At 41.4% G+C, this 22,434-nt stretch overlaps 1 protein-coding gene across 5 annotated transcripts in view; it reads right to left on the minus strand.

The window, feature by feature from the left end:
* Positions 1 to 22,434, minus strand: part of LOC149219613 (Sodium Bile acid symporter family) — a 524,785-nt gene that overhangs the window by 60,476 nt on the left and 441,875 nt on the right. For all 5 annotated transcript variants that reach the window (XR_016249246.1, XM_089384430.1, XM_089384427.1 and 2 more), the window contains one exon: positions 13,792 to 13,893. Coding sequence is in view for 4 of the 5 variants with exons in the window: in XM_089384430.1 (XP_089240556.1) it covers positions 13,792 to 13,893 (102 nt within the window). In the remaining variant the exon portion in view is untranslated. The remainder of the gene's footprint in view (positions 1 to 13,791; positions 13,894 to 22,434) is intronic.

The raw sequence follows: 22,434 nt of genomic DNA on the forward strand, positions 1-22,434 counted from the left end.
CAGTATCATTGATCCCAAATCAATGGAGGTCATCCTAGTGTAGGGAGTACGATAGATACAACGATGCGTCCATCGGTACTACTATGGTCCCTAACTTCATTTCCCTGCTCATTGATCAGATGAGAGGTACTTCCCATGAGTCCCAGACTGCATGGGTAGGATGCCTCGACAGGAGAACTAATCAATCCTGTCCTCACAGGAGAACACATCAATCTTGCTACAATCGCCGTGGAGAACACATCAATCCAGGCCTCGCAGGAGAACTAATCATCCTGCTACACAGGAGAGCGAATCATCCTGTTCCACAAGAGAGCGAATCATCTTGTCCCACAAGAGAGCGAATCATCTTGTTCCAGTGTGCACCACCAGGGGAGGGTGAGTCACCCTGTGGTCATATGTTGCTCCAGTAAGAACCGCAAGCCCTCAGAGCTCCCAGAGCTCAATGTATGCAACATGTAGGACCCTTGTACAAGGGTTTCTTGACGACTCCAAGTCGTTTGGGAAAATCACAGATTGGATCTTTCCTCGGGGCTTTGACAAGGTGTATCGACCTGTACATCATCTTAATGCGATGGAACCTCCTTGCTCATCGACTTACCATATCCCAGATGATGTCTATCTGCTGGAGCAATCGATGAATACGGGATTCCTCAATAATCGAATCCCACCTCTGGTTGTTACAGAGAATCACAATGGTATCCAATGTAAATCCAAACAGCTCACTAAAGAGCTTTCGCAACCAAACTGCCTCACACGAGGTCATGCTAGCAGCAATATATTCTGCTTCGGCGGTGCTCAAAACCACCGACTTCTGCTTCCTGCTCATCTAGGATATCGAAGAAGATCCCAAGGAGAAAGAGCACCCAGAAGTGCTCTTATGGTCCATCACACTACCTGCCCAATCAACATCAGTATATCCAAGTAGTCTCACATCTTCAGCAGTGTATCTTAACCCATTGTGCCACGAAGATATCTCAGAAGATTTTGCATCAATCCAGTGAGAGGCTCAACCAGATATGAGCTCACAATGCTAACTGCAAAACATATGTTCAGACGGAGGTTCACCAAGAACATCAATGCAAATGAGTTTATGAAACTCAGAGGCATTTCGCAAATCTGGTTCGACATCACTACCATATAACTTCTAAAAGTTAAGATCCTCGAGGTAGTCACAGGGTTGCAGTCCATCATACGAGTCTTTCCAATATCTTTACCACATATTTTCCTTGAGATACGAAAATTTCCCCCGACTTCTGCAACACTTCAAGTCCTTGGTCCTTCATTTCAAATTCAGAAGCCAACTCCCTCTTGCATTTGTGAATGAGAGGGTTTGCACCTGTTAGAAAGAGGTCATCCACATACAGCACCAGTATGAGAGGCTTGTCATCTTCAACCTTAAAGTAAAGGTTTGGATCGGCTTCACTCCTAGTGAATCCCAGCTTCATCAAGTAGCTATTGATCCTCTCATACCATGCTCAGGGTGCTTGCTTCAGCCCATAGAGAGCCTTCTTCAACCTGCATACATGAGATTTTCAATCATAAATCTCAAATCCTTCGGGTTGCTCCACATAGACCTCTTATTTGATCTAACCATGCAAGAACGGTCTTGACATCCATCTGATGTAGGTTCCATCCTGGTGAAGCGGCAAGGGCTATGATCGAGCAGATGGTCGTATATCTGGCAACAGGTGCAAATATCACATCATAGTCTATACCTTCCTTCTGGGAGAAACCACGAGCAACAAAACGATCCTTCTACTTTTCCGTACTTCCATCTGCTGCATGCTTTATCTTGTAAAGCCATTCGGAAGTAACAACTGTCTTGTCCTGGGGTCTGGGAACTACTTCCCAAACATGATTCTTCATGATAGACTCATATTTTTCGGTCATAGCATCCTTCCATACTTGATTCTTGACGGCATTTGAGAATGACAAAGGCTCATTTTGTATGATCGTGTTCATGATGGTCAGGTATCCCTGATACCTATTAGGTTTCTCACTTTCACGAAAGGTTCCTCGGGGTGCAACATGTCCTTCAGCATCATCAAGTAGCCCCCTAAGCCATGAAGGCCTCTTCCTAGAAGAGGAAGGTTCATGTGGAGGACGATCAATCGGATCCATGGGTTCTTCTACATCAGGCATTGATTCATCATCCTTTTCTTTCGGTTCCCTGGTGTCGGCTTCTTGAGAGCTCCTCAAAGTCGGAAGATTGTTCACCTTGTTGAGAGCCATATCTTCGTCAAAGGTGACATCATGACTAATTACGACTTCCCTTTGACTGATTACATAGATTCTATAGCCTTTAGTATTTTCACCATAGCCCACAAAAATTCCCTTCTTTCCAGATGCACCCAATTTATTTCTTTTCTCTTTTGGCACATGAAAATATGCAGGGCTTCCAAAAATTCTAAAATGAGAAACATTAGGTTTCTTACCGATGAACTTTTCTTCAGGAGTCTTGGAACCCAATGCTTGATGAGGGCATCGATTTTGTACATATACAGCAGTGTTTGTAGTTTCAGCCCATAGAAACTTCGGAAGTCTTTGATTATGTAGCATGGACCGGACAACTTCCACAATCGTGCGGTTCTTCCTTCCCACCACACCATTTTGCTCAGGAGTACGTGGTGTAGTAGTCTCCCTCTTAATGCCAGCCTCAGATATGCCTGAGTGAACCAACTGTAATATATGGGAGGTCTTGCTTTGGCTTGAGGGGAATGGTCCCCTTTTGAGCTTTCCTTCAGCACATCCCGGACATACACCTTCTTTCTCTACTTGGAATTTGGGCATCCTTGTTACCATTTGTCTTACATCGGGTAGAGCTTTGTAATGAAGGTGGGCAAACCTCCGATGCTAAAGTTTGGACTGAAGAGTTGTGTCACAAGACATGACACCTAGCGGACTTCCATCGACCTGATATAATGAATCAACACGAAACCCAAGAGTAAAGGCATCTTTAACATTAATTTTCCATATACGTGCCTTGCCATCGCTAAAGGTTACCTTGTAGCCTTTGTCTTCCATTGCCGAGATGGACACTAGGTTCTTTTGAGGTCAGGTGCATTTAATACATTTTGGATTTTCTATCCTTCTTGAATGGTTGTCCTCTTCCTCGATCCCCAGCTCTCCTCTTACCTTTGCTATTGAATTTGTTATTCCTTTGATTTGCCATCAAAGGGATTTTGATCATTGTCCCGGTGTGAGTCCTTTCTATCAGGAAACTCCCTTGCATAGTGACCTGCTTTATCGCAGATGTAACATCGTCCTTTTCTTCCACCCTTAGGTCTAGCCTTTCCTTTTGATTTAGTACTGGAATTATTTCTTTTCTTAGCATGAGAAGAAAAGGCAGCAGGAGGACCTTTAGGCATGGGCATTTCTTGCTCTTCTTCCCTTGTTTCTTCTTGAATGCATCTAGCCATTAATTCCTTGAAACCAGGAATTACATTATAGTTCAGAAGAGTAGTCCTGAACACGTACCATTCGGATGGTAATCCTCCAAGAGTCGTGAGTGTCATTTCCCAGTCTATCGTAGATTTCCTTGGAGGTGTCCAATTCAGAGATGTAGGCCACCAAGTGCTTGTCGATAGAGTCCCGAATGATCTTCTATTTTGACTTCTTTGGTTTTCCATTTGTTCCATGCAGCAGAGGATGCATTTGATGGAGGCTCAACAATATTGCCTCTTACATGGTCCAGCACCCCTGGATCTTCTAGGGTTAGATCGATAGACATCTTCCATGCGTGATAGTCATCTTTCTCACGGAGCTTGTCTTCGGCAGGAAAGAGTGCTGAGGACCCCATAGTTCTTTTAGGATAGCCTTGCCAATCTTCTCTTCGGTGATTACTCTTGCTCTTGCTCGGCCTTTGTCTTCACCTCAACTCTGATACCATGTTGAGTTATGGCATGTTCTATGCTTATAAAAATTTACTTCTTTTTCTTATTATATTCCACAAATTAGCAATCAAATGTACATAAAGTAAAGTGCAGATAGAACATTAAACGATCGACAAAAAACAAGCCAAGACAAGAGACACAAGATGTGGCGGCTAGCCAGGGACAAACCCCACAATGTGTGGGGAAACCCTTTGATCAAATCTTCTTTTATCTTCAACAATTTAGCAAAGAGAAATAGTACAATAAATCTGATTCATATCAGCAGTAGCAAACCCTAGATTAGCAGCATCAGCATTAGCAGCTTCATTATCAAACTAGGGCAGACGATATCTCACAAACCGACCGTCGGATTGACTTCATTCCACCACCAAAAGTTTTGGCTTCCAGAGGAGGTTCAGATGAACCTACAACGCAGTTCAGATGAGGAGATCTTCTAGGCCACGCAGGTCAATCTTTACTTCTGCAGTTGCAGCTTCAATTTCAACAATTTCCGGCTTCAAACTAGGGCAGTCGATATCTTGCAAACCGTTCGTCGGATTGACTTCATTCCACCACCAAAAGTTGCGTCTTTCAGAGGAGATCCAGATGGACCTACAACGTAGTTCTAAAGAGGAGATCTTCTAGGCCACGCAAGTCAATCTTTACTTTTGCAGTTGCAGCTTCAGTTCCAGCAGTTTCCGGCTTCACATGTGTGAGAGAGAGACCCTTTTCTGCGCAGTAGAGAAGAGACTCATTTCTGCGCAGTAGATAGAGAGAGATGTGATGAGATGAGTGAGTTCAAATGAGGAAAAATCCTCTTATATTTATACACAACGTTGGTGGGTGAATAGATGCGACTGTTGGGCTTCTGAGCCTACATGAGTTGTAGGTTGGCTTAATAATAATTCCATAATCAAAATAAATTCATATCTCCATGAATACTTATCGGAATCGGATGATCTTTATATCAATCCTACACCTCTCGACGAGAGGAATCTAATAAAATATTATCAGCCATGAATAAGATGACCCACATGAAGTTTTGCTCTGGTTGCCAATTTTAACAAACCACGAATAAGAAGAATTGATCGAGAATGTCTCATACCATTCTCTACTGACCCAAAGTTAGTTCCATATGAAGAGAGTGTGTCATATCACTCTTACTGAGTCGAGATCAATATCACAAGAGAGTGTCTCAAACCACTCATACTAATCCCAGACCAATGGAGGTCATCTTAGCATAGGGAGGACGGTAGATACAACGATGTGTCCATCGATAGTACTACTATGGTCCCTAACCCCATTTCCCTGCTCATTGGCCAGATGAGAGGTACTTCCCATGAGTCCCAGACTGCATGGGTAGGATGCCTAGATAGGAGAACCACTCATCCTATCCCTAAGTCGCCACGGGTATCACAGGGGAAGGCTGAGCTATTCACCCTGTACATAGCGCACCATTAGGGGAGGGTGAGTCGCCCTATGGTTGCTTGTTGCTCCAGTAAGTACCCCAAGCCCCCTGGAGCTCCTAGAGCTCAATGCATGCAACATGCAGGACCCTCATAAGAGGGTCTCTCAACAACTCCAAGTCGTTTGGGAAAGTAAAAAATTTGAACTTTCCTCGGGGCTTTGACAGAATGTCTGTGACCTGTACATTAGTATCAATGCGATGGAGCCTCCTCGCTCATAGACGTACCATATCCTAGATAACGTAGTATCTGATGTCTATATGCTGGAGCAATCATAGAATACGAGATTCCTCAAGAATTGAATCCTCCCTAGTTGGCACAGAGGATCACAATGGTATCCATCATGTGTACAAACGGCTCGCTGAAGAGCTTCCACAATCACGCAGCTTCACACGAGATCATACTCGTAGCTATGTATTTGGTCTTAGCGGTGCTTATAGCAATCGACTTTTGCTTCCTGCTCATCCATGATATCGAAGTAGAATCCAAAGAGAACAAGCACTCAAAAGTGATCTTGCGATCCTCCACACTGCCTGCCCAGTCAACATTCGAATAATCATGCAACTTCACATTTCCGGTAGTGTATCTCAATTCATGAGAGATTGTGCCCTGAAGATATGTTAGAAGATTCTTGGCACCAATCCAGTGAGGCTCAACCATATATGAGTTCATCATGCTAACTGCAAAACATATGTCTGGACGGAAGTTCACCAAGAACATCAACGCGAGTTAGTTTATGAAACTCAGAGGCATTTCCCAAATCTGGTCCAACATGACTACAATATAACTTCTAAAAGTTAAGATCCTCGAGGCAGTCATGGGCTTGTAGTTTACCATTCCACATCCGGAATCCAAGTCCCTCTTAATTCTGCAAATGAGAGGGTCTGCACCTGTTAGAAATAGGTCATCCTCAGAAGGTGCCGGTATGAGAGGTCTATCATCCACAACCTTTGAGTAATGGTTTGGATCGGTTTCACTCCTAGTGAATCTCAGCTTCATCAGACAGCCTTCAATCCTCTCATACTACGCCCGGGGTATTTTTCTTCAAGCCATAGAGGGCTTTCTTCCACCTGTACATGAGATTCCCAATCATGAATCTCAAACTCCTCGGTTTGTTCCAAACCTATGGACCTATGGACTTGCTACATGAGGGGAATGGTCGCCTTGTAAGATTTTCCTTCGGTACATCTCAGACATGTACCTTCATGCTCTTCTTGAATTCAGGCATCACTGTCACCATCTAACTCACATCGGGTAGGGTCCCATAAGTAGACCTCTGGTATTATAGATGAGATATGTCAACTGACATGATCCCCAATGGACCATCCTGCAACTTGATACAAATTGCTAACCCTGAACCCATGAGAAAAAGCATCTTTGAAAATTCTGTTTTCAAACACGTACCTTTCCATCGATGAATGCCATCCTAAAACCTTTGAATTCCATTGTCGAAATGGACACCAGGTCCTTCTTGTGATTAGGTACATAAAAGAGATTCTGTAAATGAATCAAGTTACCCTCATTCAATTGAGGGGTAACATTCCCTACACCCTTTCCAGGATAGGTAGCATCGACTCCAAGTATAATCCCATGATTGTTTCCATCTCTACCAAATTAGAGAGAGCACCCTTCTATCCGATGAAGTGACATGAAGCACTACAATCAATAAGCCAAATTCCTAGAGTTTGAAGGAGAGGGCCAGTACAAGATAACGCTTCTTTATCTTATCAGAAACAACATTTGATTCTTCATACGTGGGGTTCCTTACTTTCTTGAAGAGTCGGTCATTTCCTTGATGACCTGCATTACCTGTCATTCCTCTAATCATTGAAGATGTCCCTGTAATTATTGTTATCATCATCAAGTGATGTGTCCCTACCATTCAGACACTCCTTCACATAATGGTCGAACTTATTGTAAGCAAGGCATCTGCCTTTCTTTCCACCCTTAGATTCGGACTTCCCATTGAAGTGATCTTTAGGTAGGCCATCAGAAGCTTCTGCTGCACCATTCTGATAATATTCTCTGCTTCGAATTCACCCTTGGTGAATTTGAATAGGGACAAGGAATCCATTAATCCTTTTGTCCTTTCCCAGCTATCTTCGATTATTGCTCTTTCACTCTTGCTTGGGATTTGTCTTCACCTCGTGTTAATTTTAGGTATGTTCTATGCTTAGAGCAATTTATTTCAATTTTCACAGTTAGCTCAATATATTTTCCAGATTAGCAATCACATAAGCATTAAAGTAAACTGCAGATAGAACATAAACATAGATCGCAGAAGACAAGCCAAGACAAGAGGACACAAGATGTGGCGCTAGCTAGGGACAAACCCCAATGTGGGGAAACCCTTTATCAATTCTTCTTATATGTTCTTCAATAGTTCAACAGAGAGAGAGAGAGATAGTACATTTACAACAAAAGTCAACATTTTGACTTATCTAGATAAGAGCATAGATCATCTCTAAGAAGATGATACATGAGATCAATTGAAGACATGCTTCTTCAATTGATTCTCCAAGGTGACTCCTTCACCTATCATTATGTTGCATCTCGTCATCATGCTGCACCTCACCGTGTTGCACCATTTTGCACCCATCATCGCAATGTTGGACCTTATGCTGCATTGCTGTCCCATGTGCCATTGTTGCACCATGCTGCCACGGCTGTCCCATGTGCCATTGTTGTACCATGCTAGCCACTCCTGTCCTATGTGGCATACTGTTGTCCCACTGTAAGTGACATGGTCATTCCATGTTTACTTGTTGTCCCATTGTTTTGCTACTGTCCCATCACAGCTTGTTATACCTTGCTGTTGTCACAATAGCCTTGCCATAACTTCCTGCTATCCCATGTGTCTTAGCAGCACCATGTAGCCCATCTGTCCCATTTACTAGCACTACTGTACAATGTCATTGTCGTCCCATCATTGTGTTGTCCCAACATGCTATTGTCCCATTGAACATTGTTGTACCATGTCCTAGGACCCTCACCCATTAGCATCCTCATCGCCAAAATACCATCTGCTGCATGCTACAGCTCATTGTTCAAGGTCCACTCCTATGCTGCCACATAGGCCTGGTTAGGGCATTATCGGGCATCATTACAGTCCCATATCAAGCCTTCAATTCTGCAGTTAAGGAGTGTGATTGCCCTTTGTTAGGAGGCTGACCCTTCTTGATGTGGTTCTGGGTAGTCTAGCCCTCTTTAACAACCTCAGCCTGCCTGTAATTACTGTGGCACCCTACAGCAAGACTGTGTAGGGTTGTGGCTGCCCTTCCATGGATCTGCACTCCTCCAAAGTGCCCTCAAATCAGTCCTATGACGGCTCTTCCAACAAGGGAACTCGACCCTCCTTCACCCTGAAACATGCCTTAAAGTAATTGCGTTTAGCCCTTTAAATTGCCTCAGAGATACGTTGTCCATACAACCCTTCCACGCTGTCTAGGGCAGCCTCCTAATGCCACGGCTAGGGCATGCTATTATCCTCCTTGACTGCATCTTTGTAGGGACCAGCGTATAGGGCTATAGGCCTTCTTCTTGACAGTGTAGAGACCAGCGTACAGGTTAGGGCTCCTTATTGATAACGTTAGGGCTTCTTTTCATGACTGCGTCCTCTAGATTAGGGCAGTGTATTTCTTCTTCTTGATTGCAACTAGGGCTGATTGTTAAGCCTCCTTTCCTCCTGCATCTTAGGGCTACTTCCTCCTAGATTTCTCTCACACTAAAACCCAAGACAAGTGGAGAGAAATCAAGAGAGAAGTGTGTGTGAAATGACTCTCAAGTCATCTCCTTTTATACTAAAACGTTGAGCACATGTGTGGGTTATTTGGTTGCTGGCAGACCTTGACGAATTGTCTTATAACACAAATAAATTCATAACTCCATGAATACTTATCGAAATTGGATGATCTTTAGATCAATCCTACACCTCTTGATGAGAGGGATCCAAGAAAAATATCAGCTACCATAAATGAGATGACCCACATAGAGTTTGGCCCTAGTTGCCAATTTTAACATCCTTGAATATAATAAACTCTTTCCTTGAGATAGAGCCTATGAATGGATCTGCATTTTTCTTCTTTCTTCACCAAAGCTCTGATACCATGTTGGAAAATCAGAAAGGCAGTAAATATTTTCTCAATCTTGATAATTACTTGTGATGTTTCTTATTATTACAATTCTTTATATCTTCTTTCTTTAGTTCATCAAATAATTACCAAAAGCAACAATACATAAAACAATGAACACAAGATGTAGGCACATGCCAAGGCAAAACCCCCCTCGAGGGGAAAACCCAGTCAAAGTAATTCTTCCTTTCAATAGTATTATTTGAGACTCTTCACCCTAGACCTTGACCAGACCTTCCCTCCACACCAAGTCAGCCTCCAGAAGATTGACCTCTTCCCAACAACTTCGACTATGCAGCAACTTGCAGCAGCCAACAGCTTCCGACAACAGTCCAACTTGGAAGACTTCGTTCTCCCAATCCAGAGCATGAAACAGAGTGAGACCACCACCAAAATTTTGATTTTTCTCTTCTCCTTAGACTCCCCCAAACTCGCATTCACTTCAGCTTCCCGGCAACAGACTTTCCCAACTATCCACTTCGCACTTCTGCCCAACAACAGGATTTTTGCACTTTTGCCCAGTAGATGAGAAGATGAGAAGTGATGCTCCAAATGAATTCGAAGTCCTTCCTTTTATAGGCTTCTTGTGGGGTCGAATGGGTCCTTAGGCCGACTTGATCTTCTCTTAGGCCGAGATGGTGTGGAGGTTCCATAATTCATATTTGACTCAATACTAAATCGGTTTACATGATTCAAAAGCCCAAGAAAGGTCTCTTTAAATGTACAATAATTCTATAGACTCAGAATAAATCCTAGAAATCCTCAATGGGGACTTTGACCTAAAACATGGTGACCCAAGCATGAAACCCATGCTTTAATAAGTCACAACAGTAATAATAAAAATTCTTTTCTTTATTCTTTTGACAAGTACATTACATAATGACTCAAGTACATTATTGAAGACTGAACATAGTTACTTTTTCCAACACTTTATGTGGATGATCTCTTTCTGACAAGTGATGACCCTCTCGTTCATCAATTCAAGAGGGAGTTGGCTTCCGAGTTCGTGATGCATTATTTCCTAGGGTTGGAGGTCTGGCAAAAGCCAGGTGAGATTTTCCTTTCTCAAGGAAAATATATTGTGAAGCTACTTGAGAGATGTGGGAAGGTGGACTCCAAGTCTGCGACTACTCTGATGGAACTCAACTTTAAGAAGCTATGTGGAAGTGTTGTTGGGCCCGAATTGGAAAATCTTATCGAGTATCATCAACTTGTGGGGGAACTGATGTTCTTGGTCAACTCTCGTCTTGACATATGATTCGTTGTGAACACGTTGAGTCAATATATGGTTGAGCCTCATCACATTCATTGGATTGTTGCCAAGAATCTCTTGAAATATCTTCAGTGCACTATCCACTATGGTATGAGATACACTGCGGGGAATTTGAGGCTACATGGATATTCAGATGTTGACTGGGCTGACAGTGTGGTGGATCATAAGAGCATGTCTAGGTGCTTCTTCTATACCCTGGATGAGCAGGAAATAGAAATCAGTTGCACTAAGCATTGTTGAGGCCGAATACATTGCTGCAAGTATGGCTTGTTGTGAAGCAGTCTGGTTGAGGAAGCTCTTGGAGCCACAGTGGGATTTGTTTATCAAAGAATCTTGTGTTCCACAATCGCTCCAAGCACATTGATATCAGGTACCACTTTATCTGGGATATGGTACAATGAGGAGCAGTTAGGCTCCAACACATCACAACAGATGAGCAGGTTGCTAACATTCTCACAAAGCCTCTCGGGAAGGTCAAATTCTTATTCTTCCGAGAGAGACTTGGAGCCGTGGAATGACCCTTTTATGAGGGTCTCGTATGAGTTGGACATAGAGCTTTGGGAGCTCCTGGGGGCATGGGATACTTCTCGGAGCTAGCTATTGAGTGACCATAGGGTGAGTGGTTCATCTTCTCCTAGTGGTGCGTTGGATATAGGGTGAGTGGTTCACCTTCCCCTGTGATACCCCATTATGGTTGACATGTGTGTAGGGTGAGTGGTTCACCTTCCCCTACCCGAACACATGCATGTAGGGTGAGTCCTTCCCCTACAGTTGACATATGCATAGGATGAGTGGTTCACCTTCTCCTGCTGATGCCCCGACACACATCCTACCCATAGAGTCCAGGACTCATGGGAAGTACCTCTCATCTAGCCAATGAGTTGGGAAAAGTTGGTTAGGGACCATAGCACTACCGATGGATGCATCGTGTACTGCCGTACTCCCTATGACTAGGATGAATGGTGTTCAACAACTTGATCTGGGATCAAGGACTGACTTTAGTCAATGGAGAGTGGTATGATACACTCTCGATCACTTCTTCTTCATTATTTTTTCATGGTTCAGCAAAGCAGAGAAGTGATGGCAGAATGGTATAGGATGTCAGGTTGGCATGATGATGGATTGGCAAGTGGAATTCTCCCTAGTTGAGAGGGAGTGTTAAAATTGGAAACTAGGGCCAAATTCCACCTTAGGACAGCTCATATGATGGAGATGATTATTGCATTGGATTCCTCTTTCGAAGAAGTACAATTTTGATATAAAGATCATCTCATTCTGACAAAGCAAAAATAGAATTATGAATTTATTTCTCCTATGGACAAATTGTCAAGGTCAGTTCCAGTCAAATGTAGGCTCATGAAACCCAACAAATGTGTCTTTTCACCCTCAACGTTGTGTATAAATAAGAGAGACCTTTTCCTCATTTGGACATCATCATCTCATCACATCTTCTTCTCTCTCTTGATTGGGTCAAACAACATTGGAGGCTTCTCTCTTCTACTTTGAATGTGTGGCTAGGCAGCTCTTTATCTTCTTCGCATGTGTGGCAGGAGGCTGAGTTTCTTTTGGGTAGAACAGGTCAAAATTGCAGAGCGTTTGACCAGAGTTGACCTCGGTTTTTGGGCCAGAATTTCGCTTTTCCTAGGCCACATTTATTGGCACAGAAATCGAGGCATTTGGAGTGGTTTGACCAGCATTGACTTCAGGTTTGACTGCAGAAAATTACAGCAGACTTTCTCTCTCCTTTGACTGGGTTTGACCAAAGATTTTGAGTTGACTTTGACTCTCTTGGAAGGCCAAATTGGACTGCTGTTTGGAGGACGTTTTGGGGCAGCTTTGACCACTGTTGACTTTCTAGTTAGGGCTGATTTGACTGCTGATTTAGCAGATCTGTTTTGGGCTTATATTTGTACTCTCTCTCTCTCTGCTGAACTATTGAAGAATAATAAGAAGAATCGATCAAAGGGTTTTCCCACATTGGGGTTTGTCCCTGGCATGCATGACATCTTGTGTCCTCTTGTCTTGGCTTGTCTTATGCATAAGATTTTATGTTCTATCTACATTTACTGTCAATGTTTATAAGTTAATGTGATTGCTACTAGATATAATTGGAATTTGTCATTGGGCTGGTAAAGGAACATTGAAGTAAATTGTCTTAAGCATAGAACATACCATTGTTATCTAAAATTAACAATAAGAGATATCAAGAAAATGACAAGATGAGATGATACAAAAGAAAGTTTGAATTGCATATTTATACAAAACCTAAGTGAGCCATCCTTTCAAGATGAGGCTATTAGACCACAAAAGAACGGGACACAACCCAAGAGTCTCACTGATCCTAGACATCAATTTTTACTAGACCGCACTTAACAATAACTAGTAATACAATAAAAGAATAAAGAATATGACTTAGCCATAATTTCAATGAATAATGATACATTATCCATTGTCAAATGTATAAATTACACTAATAATTCCAACAAGGAATAACATGACTGCTCAATTGTGCCATTGGGTAAGATGTACCTAACATGTAACTTGATAATCACTGCCTCAAGGTGTACCTAACATATGCATTAATAAAAGTTTTTATTTTTTTATTTTCCACTAGGCTGGGGCCAGCCCCAATGTTGGAACACCATTGTGCGAGACTCAGTTGACCTTGGACACCCTGTGGGATAGTTTTAACCCCTGCAAATGACTACTACCCTCAACCCCTCTCCATGATAATTGAACCAATGACCTAATAGGGACTAAACCCCACACAAACCAACTAATCTACACTTCATAGGTATGGATTAATAAAAGTTACCTTTGCATATGAAGTGCCCAATTTCTACAAACTTTCATTTAGTAGATTAAGATAAATTACTACAAATTCACAACAAATACCATACATAAAAACTGAATCACAATTTTTAACATGTTTAATGTCCTAATTATAGCTATAGCAAACCTTTCCATTAATGAAGTTAATGGAATCATCTCTAAGGTATTGTTTATTTCTGGCATCATAACTGTCTAGTAGATAAGAGTTTAATGATTACCTGATTTATATGCGCAGCAACACAAGGGATTACTAATAACCCTGCTTCACCTAGTATGCCTCCAAGTTGCCCCACAATTGCTACCATGACTGGTAAAGTTTTCTGCAAATAATTGCCAAACAACGTTACAAGAATTGCCCACTGCTTGATGACATTTCAAGTCATGTCGTCTTAATACTGTCCCCATTATGTGTATAAATCAGAAACAGCAATGCACAACTTACTCAAAGCCTTTATTTCCTCTCCCAAAGTGATAAGTTTACTAGAAATAGGAAAATCACTAGATGTAAGATTTAAATCCACATCGAATATTTATGAAAACAATATGATCATCACAGTGATCTAACTTTACATATGGCATTATGCCTCACATTTCACAAGACCTTCCAATACTTGTTCAATAGCGAAAAAATAAAGATCATGAAACATTCACATTATAAGAATGCCACTACTTTTGCTTTTAGTATGTCAATGGCATTGGCATCATATTACAAAATCATAGAAAAAGATCGAAAAAAGGATAGGGCATGGCATGTTTTGCAGAATGAAATAAATATTTGTTTCATTATAAAAATGGAATATATGTTGGATATAGATGCTTAGAATATATGTTGGATATAAAAGGGTGCAGGTTTCCGAAGGATTGTACGATGTAAAACATTGCCTTCAAAGTGTTCGATGATAGTAAAGGCCCAATAGAAGAGGCTTTTGTCTTTTGTTACATTTACGATTTCTATGGCCATAATGGCATGATTCATACTAAAATCTATTTTCATCATAATCTAGGGCCCAAACCAGCACACCAGATTAATTCTAGTCAACCTAAAACATCAATTTAACCTTATTTGGTATCTAGATTATTGAATGTGGATTTCACTCAAGGACGCGGGCTAAAGTGATGATGATGAAGCAGAAAAAGTAGAGGAAAACATTTATAGAACAGAAACAATATCTGGTAGATCAACAAAGATGGAGGTATCACAGGGTGTACAATGATATTGGCCTTGAATGTGATGATACTCAGCTCAAAATAGACGTTTACATTATTAAAGGTGGATTTCACTCAAGGATGCAGGTTAGAGTGATGATGATAAAACATGAAAAGAATGTGTGCGCGTGTGCACATGAATTAAACAAGGACAATCACCAATAACATTCATAGAACAGAAAGAATGTCTACTAGGTGAACAAATATGGAGGTATAACGCATGGTGTGTAATGATATTGGCTCTGTTTGAGATCAAACTCAACTCAAAATAGGAACCTCTTTATACACAACAATGGGGTGTATAGGCATCCATCCAACTAGTTAGGAATTTATAATAAAGGCATCCTAAAGATGCTTTTATAATGAATCATGATAAAAATCTGTGACTTAAACTTACAATCCATACAACAATAATGTAATAAAGTAATTACATCCTAATGTTTTCAGTGATGACATACACCAGTCACTGACACTACAAGAAAAAATATAACATAGTGACTAATTTGGGGGAAATATCTCTCCCTGGTCTATACTCGAGCATCTTGTTCAAGTCGAAGGTAGACTATTCATGCTTTCTCATGATGTTTTAGGTTCATTCGTTGGTGCAAGCACTACAAATATCATAGGTAATGGGATTGACACTTGTTTCATCTTGTTTGAGCCATTCTTTGATCTTTCTTGCACATTCATATATTCTTCTTTGATCTGTCTGCACACTCTTATAGTCTTGCATCTTCATATATTCTTCATGTACTTATTTAACAGCTTGCTTTACTTTCTGAGTGGCCCCTTACTCCCGGGTTCTCTTTTCACTTTCTTAGTGGCCACATGCTCCTTAGTTCTCTTTTATGCCTTTCTTTTATTTCTGTAGACGTTCTCACCCAAACTTTGAATTCACTAATTCTTCAGAAATCCCTATAATCCTTCCATTGTCTTTACTTACCCTTCCAACTTCATTATTTTTTCTTACTGGTGATTAGCATACTTCATCACCATGGTAGTCATTTCAGAGAAACATTGATTAACATATGATATCCATTGCACTGTATCAACCATAAGAACTAATTTTAGATGTTTTTCATTTTATGTAAATCTCGTTTCAAGAGAAGAAAATTGACTTCTAGCCACATCTGTGATTCCTTCCGATATCTTCTTCATAATCCCATCCATTGTTGTATATTGATTATATTGAGCATATTATTTCAAGACCTTGTAAATAAAAAGTTATTGACAATTTTTTTTAATCATTATCAAATTTGCTATGATACCAAATGTTTTAAATTATTATATCTTTGCGGATATTCATTATTGTTCTAATGCTAGTACCTATAAATTCATTCTAAAGATTTTGGACACTATATAATGCTCAAATAATTGGACACTATATAATTGTAGCTATGGTTGGTCTTCATAAAATTATTTATTTTCATTGTATTTGAGAAAAACAAAATTATCATTTTGATTTATATTTTCAAGTGGCTCCACAAGTGCTAAGTCAGATTACATGATGGCTAGTTGGCTTGCCTTGAAAATCTCTCATTCGGATCACATGATGGATAGTTGGCTTGCCTTGAAACTCTCTCATTCGGATCACATGATGGCTAGTTGGCTTGCCTTGAAACTCACTCATTCGGATCACATGATGGCTGTATAGAGAAGTTAATTCATTCTCTTTGGTCTGCAATTCGATCACACATATATCACTCATCAGTTTTCCTTTGTGAGGTGGTCTGAAATCTGCTTATTATCATTATGATCTGAATTCTAGCATTCGAGATCTGCTTATTATCATTGTGATCTGAATTATCATTGAGATCTGAAGTCTAGTATTCAAGATCTGTTTATTATCATTGTGATCTGAAGTCTAGTGTCTGAGATCTGCTTATTATTATAGTGATCTGAAGTCTGGATCCAAGATCTGAGCCTAAGACCCGAGTTCTAATCTGACTGTGATACTATTCAAGGTCCGAGCTTCAAAAGGTCTATCATCCAAGCCTTGTCTTCTGTGATATGATGAGAGGATCAGCCTCTTGGTGGTGAACTCATTGGACAGTTTATTGGACAACTTGTTGACATTGAGTTGCAGACATTTACATTGGAGACTTAGCACTTGTGGACACCATCTTGTGGTCAGTGTTATCCATGTCTTGATGTACTGTTGAAGGATGTCTCTAAGGAAAGGTTTGATTGGGTTTTTCCCCGGTCTCTGACCTAAACATTGGTGTCTCTTGTTTTTGTGCACTGGGATCTCTACTTTCTTATCACTGCTATTGGCTGAATTTCTGATGTACAATTGCTTGATGAAAATTGACTAAGCTAAACTAATGGTAAATAATATCACAAATAATTATCTGTAGATATGAAACGGTTTTCCAACATTGTATCAGAGCAAGGTTAAGGTTTTGTGAGAGAGGCATGAGTGTGAATTGCAATGAGATTTGTAGGAAGTAATGTAAAATATGAGATCTACATCTAATTCACGAGTTTGTGTATTGTTGTGGAAGTGATGGAAGGGTAATCTTGTTAACTTTGGGCCTGAAAACTGTGATGTGATAGGATGACAACCCGTTGGCCAACAGTTTTGTATACCATTGCTGCTAAGAGCTGAAACTGGTTAGATTGATCAAGGATCCTTTGATCCTTGTCAATGACTTCTCCACAGGTTCGCTGATTTGTGGTTAGATCAGTCTTATGAATGAATTCTCGGTGCTGGTTGAGGATTGTTGCTCGTGCATCAGGGTTGCATTGTCCTTACTACAGGATCATATTGACTAGTTTCTGGTTCGTGTATCGCAGCACAATTGCAGTGCATTGAAGACTTGCAAAATAATTTTTTTTTCTTGTAGCTGAGCTCAAATAAAATAGTTATATATTGCCGCAATACTGCAACCCCCATCTCATTCATTTATTTGTTATCTGTTGTACAAAGCTTTGATCTTTTCATATGAGTTCGCAAATTTGCAGTGATAGCATTCAGATCTGGTGCAATTTGTTTGGGCCCATTGTTGTAGCACATTGTCCATTTTGTCGTTATCAAGTATTCACACATAATTGATGCAGCTATTTGTGCTATGTATCTCAATGTGTTAGATCTGTGCTATTTCCCATCAGATAGACCACAGAAAAGTCTGTGTAAGACTCAAGCCACGGGTCAACGAAGTCCCCTCTGTCACCTGCATATAAGCTAACCCATTGGAGTGCCCTGATGCAATCATCATCTTGATAAGATCTGATGTAGTGCGGTCATCTTTGCATATTCAATTGGAGACCAAATTACGACAATGCACCAGATCTCTGACTTTGGCCAACAGTTGACAACCATTGTTGAATTTTCTTGATAAAGGTTTCACATACCCCGAGCTTTTGTGCTAAAAGATTCAGTATCCCACAGATTTTTGGTTTCGATTTCTTGTGCTGGAGCTTGGCCCAAGAACCACCTCTGTGACACCTGCAGTTAAATAAGCCTCCTATAATTGAGGGGTGATTCTCATACAATATTCTATGTCCTGTGGCAGAAACTTCAAATAAAATCGATGTTCATAGATTTGTTAGAGCCACAATGAGCAGGATACTGCTATCACTCGATAGACCAATGAGATTTAGTGTGCCAATTTCAAAAAAATGTGCAGGTCACAAAGCGGGTTGTTCAACTAATCCATGCAATTCAAGAATTTGCTATTGCCAAACCTTGGTTTCTGTAATATGCTGAATGGGAAATTATGGGTATTTTCCAAAAATGCCTCTTGATCAAAATCTTCACAACCAAATTCACATATTTAAAAGCACATTGCCATGTAAAAATATAATCAATAGCATAGGGCAAATAACAACAAGATGAACAGGAACAGTCTCATCTTTTATTATGACAGATAAACTGGGGTTACATGCATATACAACCAAAATCGCCGAGATAAAAAATTGGCCTCCAAGATAATCGCTGCGCTGCATTGGCCCTCCAAACTGACATGAACTGCACTGCTAAGCTCTCCTGTGAGTTCTGGATGAATTCACCAAGGGGAGATGGGTACTCGCCCAATCTCACTAAATCACCTGAGGGTCTCGTACCTAGGGCTACAATGAAGTGGAGAACCAAGTTCTCAAACCTCTCATACAATAAGAAAAATCAAATCCAAGATGTCCTCTAATGGTCTCCTCCTCTTTTTATAGATCTGATGGACCCCTCTAGAAGCTCCTATTTTATTATTATTTTAATCATTGAGCACATTTCCCTGAAATAAAATATCTTTTTAATGTGGGAAAATGGTAAATTGGCCACCATGCCTCCTCAGGCCACTGAAAATCCCCACTAACCATCTCATCTTGTAGATCTTCTTGTTCTGGTTCCAACAAACTATTACACTAAGGTGTTTTGTCAAGTATTCCTCTCAGAATGCCACCTTAAGCGTAATTAATTGAGTTAGGCACAATAATAACTCCATTTTACAAGAATTATCAGAATGCCATGGAACGAGAAGTGAGTTGTGCGGAATCAATCCTGATGATGGAAGATGGCAAGTGAACTCCTCAGGACCCCATAAAACGTCTTCAATGGCCCCTCGGCCTGTTGATGACGTAAACCTGCACTTGTGACATGTTTGCCTCCAACCCTAAAAGTCCATCCTAACCATGCCATAAGGAACACCAGAAAAAGGAACATCACAAATCCTCTCGCTCCAAGATTGTTTTCCCTCAAGCAATCCAAATCTGTGGACTAGTCTAGTTTCCCAATGCAACTGAGACCCAATGCCCGGATCCCATACAAACCACTAGGTGATGTTATGCCTCTATGTCATCCCACCATGAATGGACCACGCAATGCCCAGATACCATACAAACCACTAGGTGATGTTATGCCTCTATGCCATCCCACCATGAACGGACCACTCAATGCCCGGATCCTAGACCAACCTCTGACTAACATCAACAAATCTTCCTGGATCCCAATGCCACTAAGAACATGCATCGATTCTCCATGGCTCCTCCGGTGCTATAGCTCCGGCTATGAATGCTGCTCCATTAATTTTGTACCAGCTCGTCACCTCTCTCCAGTTCAACCCTTGGCATCAGCCAAGGTCAGTCCCATTGCGTAGATGCAGGCCTCAAGGGCTAGAAAGTTGTTGGCCAACCTCCCACCGGCAATTGGAGCATGTAGTACTCCTCATGTCTATGAGTCCCTATTGCACTATGCTCTCGACTAAGAATATCATGCCACCAACATGATACCAACTCATGATCTCCTGCCAATCCACCTTGTGTGAAGGATCAGATGCATGTGCACCTGTATATGTTACGAGTCCACTGTGCTGCACCATCCTCGACTCATGCAACTCTGCCCAACCAATCAACCAAATATGTCTAGGAATCCCTGCCTCTCTCCCTATAAGTGGGCAACCCATGTTGCATGCCCTGTCTATGTACTCTTGGAGAGGGTCTAGAAATACTACAGCTTTGCTAGCTGCCACTGCATCTACTTGCACCTCATCAGTGGGTAGACCCAAAGATGGATGTACCACTGTCTCCAAAAGAGCCTCCCTCATCTGACCAGAAACTCCATGCTCCACCGGTCCACTTGTCACCTGCAAAACTGTCCTGTCAGGTCCCAATGCCTCCTGATGACCCATGTTTGCAAATACTACCTCCTTGGTGGTCGTCTGTACATCTTCCTGCTCCTCATCAATGGTTGGCCCCAAGGATGTCTGCTCATCCTCCTCCATCATGGGCTCAACATGAGCCACTAGCTGACTCTCCAAAGATGGCCCATCATGCACACTGTGCTCCACTATGTGCTACTCATGCTGAATGGGAACAAGTTGTTGCTCATCAATCTCCTCTACCAAACATGGTTGCATCTCTAAGCTGCTGTCAACAACTCCCCATGACTGCTCATGCTCCTCAAAGGTGTCCTCATAAGAACCCATGGATTCAATTATAGAAGAAGAATCCTCATCCTAAAAGTCAGAAGGACTCTCCTCCTGATCTCCCTATGTCATCTCCTCGGTGTTACCCATGCATGAGTGGTTAGGTCCCCAAGGTTCCTTGTAGATGAAGCAAAGACCCTTCCTACTTAGCTCATTCTTATTGCATGATCCACCAAACTTGCGTAGCTCCTCCTTGGTCGACTGTCTTCTGAATAGCATAATGTTCTGCTCAACTGACCTTTCAGCTAGTCCATAAGTAGCGGGTGAGACCAATTGTACTCTCCTCCAAATGGTCAACAATCTAGTTTGCAACTCTTTGCAAATGGCATCACGACCTCCCATACATGAAGAGAAAATGGACTGTGTTACCCACCATTTTGTGGGTGATATCCCTAGGAGAAATTTTTTCTCCATGATGGTCCTCATGCAGCAGCCCCTCGCAGCCACCACCTAGCTCAATGTGCCATTTTTCTGCCACCTGAGCCATCCATGTGGTCGCTCATCCATCTTTCATGATCAAATGTTTGAAGGTCGGCCTCCCAAACCTAAAGGTATGCCTTATTATTTGGTAATTGAGTATTCTAGTTTATTTATCATGGAAACTTTGGGCATGGATTAATGGGGGGATTCGACGGAAAGAGTGGTCTAGGTCTATGCTCTTGTCCCCTAGGTCTCTTTTGGGATGTTAACCTTGCACCCTAGTCCCGTGGGATCTCTTTTACTGACCTATTGGTTTTAGGGATGGTACTACATGGGAAACCCTAATTTTGGTTGCGTGGTCCCGCTCCCTGATTCGCATATATTACTCCCCTTCCGCTCATTACACCCCTAATCATCTCTCCTCCCACCTGGGTCCACATTCCTCCATTGGGTCCACATACGGTCAGCGACCCCCTCCCCATGTCCCACATCTTGGGTTGGGGCCTGGAATGATGCCCGTAGGTTGATGCAGCGAAAAGAAAAAGAAAAGCATAATTGGCCACATTCAACAAGAAATTATGGCATTATCCACTTCTTTTGGCCTTGTCCACTTCTTATGGCATTATCCACTTCTTTTGGCATTATCCACTTCTTATTAAATTATGGCCTTGTCCACTTCTTTTGGGAGTTCAACTACACATTATGGCACATATGGACTCCATTAGGCCTCCTCCAAGGTCCAACGACATGCACTATTCATTATTCAACCTCTTGAGAGGCTTATTCTTTTGTTTATGAGCTAGTTTGGTGGGCTTGTCACCAAAAGTTAGTTATTTTTCACATTATTTTATTGTAGGGGGCTAATGTAGGTCTAATTAGCTAAATCAAACTCATTAGAAGTGTATAAATACAAGTGATGTGAATTCATTTTAGCATCATCACTTGGTTGGACTTGTATCTCTTGTGAGAACTTCGTTATCCTTCTTGGAGGACGAAATTTTGGAGCATGGAATGAATTTTGATGTTTGGATCATTTTCTCTTGTCTTGGAGCTTCTTGATTGGCAAAATTTTGATGGTTGGATATACTCAAATAAATGTAAGTGCAATTTGAATGCTCTTCTTTTTCTATTTTTGTCACATACATTGTTGTTGGGATTTCACTATACTAGGGCTAATTTGCTGCATCCATTATTGCAAAGTTGTGGGAATTTTGTTTCTAGATAGTGATGCTTCATGTATGGGCCATGTATGATGAGTGAATGTTCCTAGGGATGTTTCATTGTTGAAATTGATCTTGATAAGCCATCTATTTTGCA

This window comes from Pinus tabuliformis, chromosome Q (assembly GCF_031772625.1).
Source record: "Pinus tabuliformis cultivar Carrire ecotype Pingquan chromosome Q, CPIR1, whole genome shotgun sequence".
Taxonomy (NCBI): domain Eukaryota; kingdom Viridiplantae; phylum Streptophyta; class Pinopsida; order Pinales; family Pinaceae; genus Pinus; species Pinus tabuliformis.